At 41.7% G+C, this 11,125-nt stretch overlaps 1 protein-coding gene across 1 annotated transcript; it reads right to left on the bottom strand.

Annotated features, from left to right (window-relative positions):
- Positions 1-7,270: 7,270 nt before the first annotated feature.
- Positions 7,271-10,474, bottom strand: LOC121139867 (testis-expressed protein 13D-like). The gene is made up of 2 exons (XM_040743889.1): positions 8,605-10,474; positions 7,271-8,069 (listed from the first exon to the last, which is right to left on the bottom strand). The coding sequence occupies exons 1-2, from the start codon at positions 10,257-10,259 to the stop codon at positions 8,063-8,065; spliced, it is 1,662 nt and encodes a 553-aa protein (XP_040599823.1). The 5' UTR covers positions 10,260-10,474; the 3' UTR covers positions 7,271-8,062.
- Between the last annotated feature and the right edge of the window lie 651 nt (positions 10,475-11,125).

The following is an 11,125-nucleotide window of genomic DNA, read 5'->3' as shown; positions in this document are numbered from 1 at the left end:
AATTCCTGAGATTATAATTACAACATTTCTTCCTTCCCTTTCACTCTTTAAACCCTTCCAAATACCCCTCCCTGCTCTCCCACAATATTATTGTATGCATATATATAATTATATGTATATATAATTCCTAATTACAACCTGTTGAATCTCTATAATGCTACTTATATGTATGTTTTCAGGGCTAACCATTTGGCATTGGACAACTAGTCAGTGCACTGTTTCCTGAGGGAGACCACTTCCTAAACTCCCAGCTTTACTCAGTTGTCTGTAGTTGTTTATATAGGGCTACAGGCTTGTGGCTTTTTTCTAGCCAGTTTGGCACATACATTGGTGTTGTATGTGAATGTCTATTTGCACTTTGGTATATGGGGCTAGACTCAAATCGTTTTGGATATAAAACTCATATTTTTTGTTGCTAGTCTAACCTTTGATGGCTGAACCATCTCTCCAGCCCTTGAATATAAAGCTCATTTTATATTATTGTGCAAGTGTTGATATTGTAACTTCTATTCTGTTGTTTTAGTGAACATTTTGCCTACAACTGATGCTAAAGGGTCATTAATTTTTTGAACCCTCTCCACTTTGATTCTTTGAAATCAAGTGTTGATTCTATTTCAAAATATGCTAAGTTATGTTTCCCAAAAGCTTTCTCCCATGTCCTCCCAAATAATACTATTTAATGCTTGAAGCTGAACAGTCTCGCCCATATCTTTAGATAATGTCTGATGGTTTTTAAATTGGAATGGAAACACCTAAAGCTACACTGTTTCTTCCACAGCTTCAGCACTCAGTGCTGATATTAAATGCTCCATGAATTGGATGCATGGAGCTATCATGCAGCAAAAGTAAATATTTCTCTCTATCTACTGGGCTTATGAACAATTATCTAAATCTTTGGTGGCAGCCTCCTTCTTTATTGAAAAACGGTGCCCAACCCTTGTAGCTAAAATATAAGCCTACATTTCCTATAGTCATTTTTGGTAGGACTTTCTTTTTTTTGACATTTTTTTATTTTATTTTCCAGTTTAAATTTAGATAAGAAACAAGGTTGCTTCACAAGTCAGTTCCAGGTCCCTCTCCCTTTCCCTCCTCCCGTGCCCTCCCCCCAGCCCCCCCCATTATCCCCTCATTTCCCCAGGGAGGGTGAGGCCCTCCATGGGGGTGTCCATAGTCTGTCATTTCATATAGGGCAGGGCCTAGACCCTTCCCCAAGAGTTCAGGGTGAGAGTGCACCTCACATTGTTCTATGGGAGTCCAAAGTCCGTGTGTATACTTGGGATGGGTACTGATCTGCTGCCCAAGGCTCAATAGATTCCCTAGGCCTCCTCACTGACACCCAGATTCAGGGGGTCTTGATCAGTCCCATGCTGGATTCCCAGGCTGATGCCTGGGATTCAAGAGTTAACCTTTGTCTGGTCAGCTGTTTCTGGGGGGTTAAACCAGCCCAGTCTTAATCCCTTTGGTCATCAGTCCTCCCTCTCTGTTACTGGCTTTCTTGAGTTCAGCTCAGTACTTAACCGAGGAAGTCTTTCTTAAGGTGACTTTGTTCACAATGACAATAGAAGAGCTCTAGGGACTGGGTCATGATCATCACATTATTTTCCTATTTCATGTGTTTTTAACCAACTTCTTCTCATCTTTTCCCATGATTTTGCTTAAGGAAGAAATTAAAATTGATCTGATATACAAATGCCTACCTCAACGTTAAGGACTTCATAAGTTAGCCTAACCAGGACTCTGCATTTGAAAAAAAAAGGCTAATGCTTTAGAAAGTAATTGCAATGGTGGCATTTCAAACATGACAAGAAAAAGAGGGGCATCCTCTTTTATCAGGTCCTATGGACAACACCTATCATGTTACTACTAGAACATTCAGAGCTACATAAGCTAAAAACAAAACCTAACTTTTTTTTCCGTTCTCTGAACAACTCTGAACAAATCATCTACAAACTTAGGAATAGAGCAACCTGGATCTGACAGCACAAGCATACCATGCATTCTTTTCCCTCTGTTTTATTCTGCACTGCTAAAATAGCACACTTGTCAAAGCAGCCAGGTACAGTGGGGTTCAGTACAACTAAAATCGTATCAAAAAGAACAGTTAAATTATAAGGTAATGGTACAACTCTCACATCCAGTACTTTATTGTCATCTCACAAGCAAGCTGACAGGTAAGCCAGCCCACTAGTGCAGTGTTGATGAAAAATACTGACATCTTCACTCGGCTAGTATACAGATACTAAACCTGACTTTGGCAAATGCAAACTTCATGCAGAGCTTGAAGTGTAGAGAACAGAGGAACTGAAACAGCTTTCTCCCTTCTCTGTCCCTGTGCCCACAATACAGGAAGACAAAGATCACAGAGCAGAGCAGGGGAGATAATAGAGGCAGACACCAACAGACAAAGAGCTAAGTAATGGGCCCCATTTATGAGCAGAAGAATCTGCTTGCTTATTGCATGTCTCTTCCACTTGACCATAAGGTCCATTAACAACAGGGTTTTTATATACTTTGTTCATTACTGTATCCTCAGGGACTGGCACACAGTGGATATGTGTGTGTGTTTGTGTTTGTGTGTGTGTGTGTGTGTGTGTGTGTGTGTGTGTGTGTGCATGAATAAATGGCTGGAAATAAAATTGTCAAGAAAACAATCTGAAATTTTCTCTGTCTCTCTGTCTCTCTGTGTCTCTGTCTCTGTCTCTCTGTCTCCCTGTGTCTCTGTCTCTCTCTGTCTCTGTCTGTCTGTCTGTCTCTCTCTCTCTCTCTCTCTCTCTCTCTCTCTCTCTCACTCACACACACACAGACACAAAACAAATGTTTTTAAAGAACTTTGGCCCACCTTCGAAAGCACAGTTTGAACTGGAAGGAGTGCTAACACCGTAATTGTGAGGTCTGAGTTGTACTCTATCTTTTCCCATTCAATTGCTTCCTTTCTCAAAGTCCAAGTCTTATTTTCCCCATCTGTCAAATGGAATTGAGCCAGGGGACCCCTAAGCAGTCATCTCCAGCCTTAACATTCGGCGCTCTGAGTGAAAGCCTAAAATAAATGATAGACAGATAGAAAGGTAGATAGATGGATACATAGATAGATAGATAGATAGATAGATAGATAGATAGATAGATTATATGATAGATAGATAGATTATATTATAGATAGATAGATAGATAGATAGATAGATAGATAGATAGATAGATAGATGCTCCAAAAACAGAGCTCATTTTTTGTGGAAAAAGGGAGATCTTCAAGTTTTGATAAAAGAAGGTATTTGTTCTCATTGTTTTAAAAATAATCTCCAGTCTAAATATCATAGTGGAGAAAGAGAGCTTTATATTTTAAAGAAAATGTTTTGAATATAGATGCCATTTAAATCAAACACAAAAGCATTGAAAGCTAGGAAAACTGTCAGCTGAGGTTTAAAGGGTCCTCTTTTCTAAACTTGTCACCTCCTGAGATCTCTGAGAAGTGACAGGATTTTGCATGTGGATACCCTGTCTGAGGTGCTAATTGTCTGCATTCCACATGCCCCAGGCTATTCTGGAGCCCAGGTAGATTAAAAGAATGATGCCAAGGGTGGCCAGTTCTGTGGAGGAGCTACGACATTTCAGAATCTTTTTCTCTAACCTTTCAAAACTATCTTTGTTCTTCCACTAGCTTATCGAAAAAGTGTGAATTCTCCTGTGACCATGTTATGATGTGGTGAGTTTACACATTCTCTTAGCACTAAAATTTACTTCCTTTACAAAAATAAGTAAAAAAGTCTTTTAAAAAGAGAGCGAGAACCTACTTTAGCTAACACCTAAGTTTATTTATGAGTCTATTTTTTTTCTAAATGCCCTCTTCAACAAGGGAAACAGACACCAGGTTACTGTGGTTATTTGTTTAAACCTGTTAAATAGATGATATATTATTCTTCCAGCTACTCATGGCCTTCTAGTGTATGTCAGATACAATAGTTGGTACTTGGTTAGAGAGAAGAGAAACACAGTACCTGTCCTCAAGTAACTCACAGAAAGATGCAAACAGCTACATTCAGGCTCCTGTGTTGAGTGCTTGGTGCCTAGTTGGGGGCACTATTTTGGTACAGGGTAGAAATGTTAAGTGGCAGGGCCTAGCTGGAGGAAGTATATACTCGTAAAAGGTACATCTAAGTCCAAAGCGCATATCCTCATTCTCTCTCTCCTTCACCTCTCCCTTTCCTCTTCCACCTCTCCATCGTCCTCACCATCTCACTCCCCATTTCCAGCCACCATAAAGTATATTCTCCACACCCTCTTCTTTTACATGATGCTATGTCCCACTGAATCCTCTGAAACCATAAGACAAATTATTCCTGACTTAAATTGTTTATGTCAAGTATTTTGTTAGAGCAATACAAAAGTAACTAATACAAGCTATGATAAAGGAGAGGGTGGAGTTCTCACAGCACAACACTGCTACCCCTTGTTAAAATTTTATTCTGAATGAATACAACCTACTTGATGTGACAATGTCTGTATCTTTCTGTCTGCTATGTATAATTACTTCTTCTGCTTTGCCTGATTTTGCCTCTATCTTGAATACAAATCACCCTAATTCTAGCTGAAATATCATGTTTCTAAGCTTCTAGGCTTTATCAGTTACGCCTTGGAAAAGTCTTGCTTGGATGGTCTGCTGTTTATGTTCCCAGAACATAATCTATTCTAGATCTAGATCATCCAGAATCTAGATCATCAATTATCCATCCATCCAAAATAACAGTACTCTGAGTAATCTGTTGCTAAAGTGATCTAGCCAGGTTCAATGGCACATACCATAGTCCATCAATTTGAGAAAATGTATTGAGCCCAAAAATGTAGCTCTTGCCTGGGCAACCATATAGGAATTCTTTAAAATGGAAAAGAAATAATCTAGGCTATCTTCTATCCAAGTAAGAAATTGCTACACAGATAAAGTCTTATTGCCCAACATCCTTTTCTAGATCAAATGAAGGCAAGTCTTTGGCACTTTTACTTCCCTTTTCCTATTAGTATAAACAAGATAGCCTGTCCAGTTTGCCTGAAACCCAATATGCTCAAGAGCTTTTTGCTATGAACTTGTGAAACCCTAGGAGACAGGGTGGTGCCATATTCCTCTTTGCACATATAGATCAGAGCACAGTACCTGACATCCACTTAAACTTATTCTTTCCTTCCCTGTATAGAGACAACCTTCTGCAGAGTGTGACATCTGACTACAAGGGCATGCCATTTTTGTCAATCTTCTTTTACATGATTATTTACTGATGCTTAGCAAACAGTCTGCCTCATTCTTGTTTGCAGAAACAACTCTTCACACCACTCCTTAGCTACTCATAAGTACATAAGCCCACTTAACTGAGTCATCTTTCTGCACCCTTTATTTCCAGGTGGAATATCATTTTTTTTAATGAAACTCTAGCCTCCAATCTGAAAAAAATTCCCCCCTCCTCTTTCCAGTCTGCTAGCCATGTTCAGTCTACTTTCTGTCTCTGCTCTGGACTCTTCCAGGTGCCTCTGGCTGTCTTTCATATATCTACAATGAAAACCTTTCCGTTAACTAAAGCAAGGAGCAGACATGCCATCATTTTATACTATTTTATCAATCAATAATTAAGAAAATGCCGTACAGGCTTGTCTATAGCCCAACCTTATAGAGGTATTTTCTCAGTTAGGGTTCCCTCCTCTCAGATGACTCTAGTCTGTATCAAGTTGACACAAAACTGGTCAGTACATTGGGGACCAGAGAAATTCAGTAATTTCTTTGAGACAATGCGCCTAGAAATAGAGTAAGTATCTCAACTCATGTCTATCTGATTATAAAGCCCAAGATCTTTCCAGAGAAACCTGTTACTCCTTTTTTTACTGTGTGCACTTCAAGTTGGCAATTGTCATTTTTTGTTTTTAATTAATTTGTATTTAAATTAAAAACAATCTTATTTTGCATATCAATCGCAGTTCTCTCTCCCTCCTCTCCTCCCATTCCTCCCACCAATCCCCCATCTTACCCCCATCCACTCCTCAAGGAAAATGAGGCTTCCCATGGGATTACTCTCTTTTATGAACCTATCAAAGATGAAGGTAGTAATTTGAAACCCTCAGTGGTTCAAGTTACTTTAAAAGTTAAGCATCAAAGACAATACAAACAAATTAAAATATACAAAATGTATGCATAGAGTGATTGTTTTCCTGGAGGTCTAAGTACTTGTATGAACAGCAGTCTCTTTCAAAGCCATACATGAAAGAATTCTATGTTGTGGAATATTATTTTATTTTTGGTTTTACGAGATAGGGTTTCTCTGTATTTTTTTGAGGCTGTCGGTCCAGCCTGGCCTCGAACTCACAAAGATCCGCCTGCCTCTGCCTCCCAAGTGCTGAGATTAAAGGCATGCGTCACCACTACCCGGCGTGGAATATTATTTTAATATGTGTTACATTTGTTTATGCTGTGGAACATTTGCTTTAATGATGTAAAGATGTGTTGCATTTGTTTAATTCTGTGAAGCTGTGCTTCTTTGCCTATCTAAAACACCTGATTGATCTAATACAGAGCTGAATGGCAAATAGCAGGGCAGGAGAAAGGATAAGATAGGCTGGAAGACCAAGAAAATAAACAGAAGGAGAAAAAAGAGGGATGGGAAAGCAAGAGAGATCAAGGAGGACATCAGGGGCCAGACACCCAGCTACACAGCCAGGCACGGAGTAAGAGTGAACATAAGATATATAGAAATAGAGAAAAGTAAAAGCCCAGAGGCAAAGATAAATTCCTGACAACAGGAAGTAGCGTGAGACACTGGGTGGTATTTTAAGCATATATGAGACCTCAAAGCCCACCTCCACAGTAGCACACTTCCTCCAACAAGGCCGCACCTACTCAAACAAGGCCTCACTCCCTTGGAGGTCATTTTCTTTCAAACCACCACAGGCAGAAAAAGAATTTCTGTTTATGGGATATTAGGGAACCTCAAGGAAATACCACTACAGAGATTCTTGGTACAGAGCAGGACTGAACAACCTGTACCAAGGCTCCAACTTCAGAAGAACCACCCTCTCCACTTTTTCACCCTTTGTCCCTTCCACTCACCCCATCCCACCCTCCAAAGCCCCACAGAAGTGCCTCCAATTCCTGGATCTTCACCAGAAGAGGAAGGGTCCTCCAGTAGTGGATAACATTGACTGTCCTACACCTAGATGGGGGTCGAAGATGATGCTGATTTGAGATGCTACCATCTGAGTCAACCCTCCCCAGAATATAAACCACAGAAAAGACACATCATTACAGTTCACACTCTTTATTATTTACTAGTAGCAACAGAAGAAAAAAATATAAAAATTAGAATGCGGTTAACTTAGAATAATTCAGGGAACTAAATAACAGCTGCAGTTCAGACTAGAGATGAAGCTAAACTCCCACCTAGCTTCTTCCTGGCTTAGTTTACTTCGCTTGGGAGGAGAGAACGGCTTATTTCCTCAAATTCATTTGTGAAAGACTCTAAATAACGTTTTCATGAATTACATTAAATATATCAAATTTGTTATCATATACAACTTAACTTTACAACCTCCAGATTTCTTTTAAGCTAGACCATCATCCTAGTGAAGAAATTAAATTCTAAAAACAATAGTTTGTTCTTCGGTGTTCCCCATAGTGTGTCAGTAATCTTTTCTACGTTCACTATTTAACTTTGCTTTGCATTAGTTAGTGGTGGGGGTCTCACCAAACTATAGGGACCATGAGAATTAAGATGTTTCCTTCGGCTCCTGGGTGGTTTTATAATGGAGCAAGTTCAGCGAATGTGTGGATCTGAGCTATGTAAACACCACTTTAACCTATAAACTTAAAAAAGCAAACAAAGGAAAAACAGTATTTTCAAGAAAAAGTTCTATTTCTAAAATTCCATGCAGATTACAATTTTGAGTGTTCCCTAGTAAATATGTTGTATTTTTAGGAAAAGGAAATTGCGAAACAGAGAAGCAGAGAAGAAAAAAAGGACAGTTTCATAACTTTATCTCCTTTACTTCTTCAGGGTTCCAACTCATTATCTCATCAGGGACAGCCATCAGGAACTCACCACCTGCAAAATTGCAAAATTGAAATGATATTAGCAAGAAATCTTGGCTTAAGGAATGCAGTATTGAAAGGGTGCCCTTCTTTGTCCAAATAAATGAAAAAATATATATTTATAATTTTATAGTTGTTTAAACAAAGCAACGTCAACATATATAAAATATTAACTTTCTTGTCCTTACTGAACAGTATAATCAAGAGAATTTTTTGTTAACAAATTAAAAACAATACAGGCTAGGTGGTAGTGGCACATGCCTTTAATCCCAGTACCTGGGAGGCAGAGGCAGTCAGATCTCTCTGAGTTTGAGGCCAGCCTGGTCTACAAAGCAAGTTCCAGGACAGCCAGAGCTGTTAGACAGAGAAACTCTGTCTCAAAAAACACAAATAACAATAATAAACTAAAAATACAAAAGTATTTTTATACATTAACCTAATATAAAAATGTAGTTAATTTTTGTAGAGGGCTAAAGGGTTATTTCATCTTTCTGTAAAGAACAGTATTTTTCATGAGTTTGTTAAGAGCCTGGTTTCTTTTTATATACCTTCTAGAACCAGTGGTTTTTCCTCCACCTTCAATTGGCATATTAACTCTCTTGCACTTATAGCAGGCTGTGCGCCATGAAAAATTCATAGCTTTACACTTTGGGCAGAACCAATTCACCCCAGACTGGGATTTGGAAGGGTGTTCCACCTTTGGCTTGGGCTTCTTTGGCAGCAGAGGCTGCTGTTTCTTTGGGCTTTCTCTCACAACTTGGCTCCAGCTCTCCCACACAAGGGGTGGCTGGGCCGCCACCATGCCTTTGATTTGACTTCCACTAGAGCCCAAGGGATTCGGAGCTGATGCCTTGAGACTCTTTTCACTTTGGCTATCGAGGCCCTCTTCCTCAGTTAGATGCAGCTCCTGGAGACTCCACAGACACTCTGCGGTGTCGCCACACGCTGTTGCAGCCACTGCGGCTGCCTTCTCTTCTTTCTCCTCTGGTTCTGCCTCACCACCACCATCCCCTGCTGCTTCTGCAGCTCCTTCAGCGGCTGCCTCTGCTCCTGCTGCTGCTTTGCCTTCTGCTGGCACTGCTGATGTTGAGTCTTCTTTGCTGTCTTCCGCTTCTTCCTTCTCTTTTCCTACTTCACTATCGTTTCCAACATTCGCCAGGGTAGTCCTCTCCTGGGTTCTTTGTGAATCCTGCTCCTGAATGTAGCCTCTGATGCCTCCCAAGGCAACTGTGTCCTGGGGCTGCTGTAGGTCTCCCTCCCGCCTGGCATCTTTAACATTCCCTGGAGCGACAGAAGGCTGGCTAACCGGAGGACCTTCAGCAGCCATGCATAATCGCTGGTCCCACTGACCAGCTGGATCCTGGGAGTTTGGTGCAGCTAGTGAACCAGATGGACACACAGGAGGCATCCGAACCGGAACTACAACACCTCCCTCTGTGTCCGTGACGAGTGACGGTGGAAAGGGCATTAAGAATGGAGATTCCAATAGGAATGGTGGATGTGGTGGGATCTGGTATGGGACTGGCACAGACGGTTGCATGGCCAGGGGCCAGGGACTTGTGCTTTCAGGCATATAAAAAACATTTGTCGCAGCTGACATCTGTGCCTCCAAATACTGCCTGTCGTACCCACCCATTGCACCCACAAATCTCGAATGATCAGAATTCAGAGGCACTACTGAAAGACCAAGCTGTTGGGCTTGAGCTCCAGGTGCTTCGTTCTGAGCCAGCGGAGCCGTCTGGGAAGAAGATCTTTCAGCAGGATACAGCCTCCGCCGCAACATATCACATTCCCTCATGGCCTGCTGTAGGGCAGCTTGAGTGGAACGCAGTTGAGTGACTGCCTCCTCTCGCTGTTGATGCAGCTGCCACACCTCTGAGACTGAGGCCCTGGGAGCCAAGGGGCGCTGCCCCATTTCATCTTGCAGCAATCCTACTATATAAGCCTGCTGCTCACGCTGCCTCGCACCTAGTCGCACACTCAGGGCCAAGGCACTCCAGGTACAGGCACGTTTGAGAGAGCGAGGCACCTCGGGGTCAATTAGAATGGCGCGAAGCTGGTCTTCGATTTCATTCCAGGGCCGCAAGCAGAAAGCCAAATAGAATTCAGGCCCACCTCCATTTATGAGGATTTCGTTGTTTATGAATCGAATCACCTCACTATGGCGAAAGCCACAGGAGAAGTCCCCCAAATCCACCGCCATGGTCAATGCGGCCTAGTCACTCTGGTGCCTGACACACTTCTGTCACTGAACAAAAGTCACAGATACAGGCTGTGCCGCCAATCTGTTACCCTCTTGCCACTGACTCGGTCCGAGACCAGTCTCACAAAACCCAAAGCCGTTCGTCTCACCACCTCAGCCTCAGGATGACTATGACGACACTGGCAAGGACAAAGATGCAGACGAGGACAACACGATGGCCATAATGGCGGCGCGGCAGCAACAGACTCGTGCTGACGTAGGACAGAACGTCAACTGCATGAGCAGCACACAGGCAGGCTCCTAGAAGGCACGCCCCCTTGGCACAGCGCCACCTACAGGAAGCTCAAGTAAGGTGGCAGTGGCGGGGACAACAATGAGCCACCAGACAGTGGCTTGGTTAAATAAGTTTGAGAAAGGAAACAGCCAAGACGATGAAAAGAACTCATAACCAAACATTAGCATTGAATATGAATGCATAAGAGATGCTCATATCCCACTCTTAGGCATATATCCAAAAGATGCACATTCATACAACAAGGACATCTGTTCCACTATGTTCATAGCAGCATTATTTGTAATAGCCAGAACTTGGAAGCAAACTAGATGCCCCTCAACCGAAGAGTGGATAGAGAAAATGTGGTACATTTACACAATGGAGTATTATTCAGCAGAAAAAAACAATGGAATCCTGAGATTCGCAGGCAAATGGATGACACTAGAAGAAACCATCCTGAGCGAGGTAACCCAGTCACAAAAAGAGAAACATGGCATGTACTCTCTCATATATGAATTTTAGACATAGATCTGGAGAGTGCCAGCCTACAATCCCATGGCCAGAGAGTCTGGGAAACAGAAACTTCATTCAG

Source organism: Mesocricetus auratus, unplaced genomic scaffold (assembly GCF_017639785.1).
Source record: "Mesocricetus auratus isolate SY011 unplaced genomic scaffold, BCM_Maur_2.0 Super-Scaffold_100003, whole genome shotgun sequence".
Lineage (NCBI taxonomy): Eukaryota > Metazoa > Chordata > Mammalia > Rodentia > Cricetidae > Mesocricetus > Mesocricetus auratus.
This window is presented reverse-complemented; position numbering and strand designations above follow the sequence as displayed.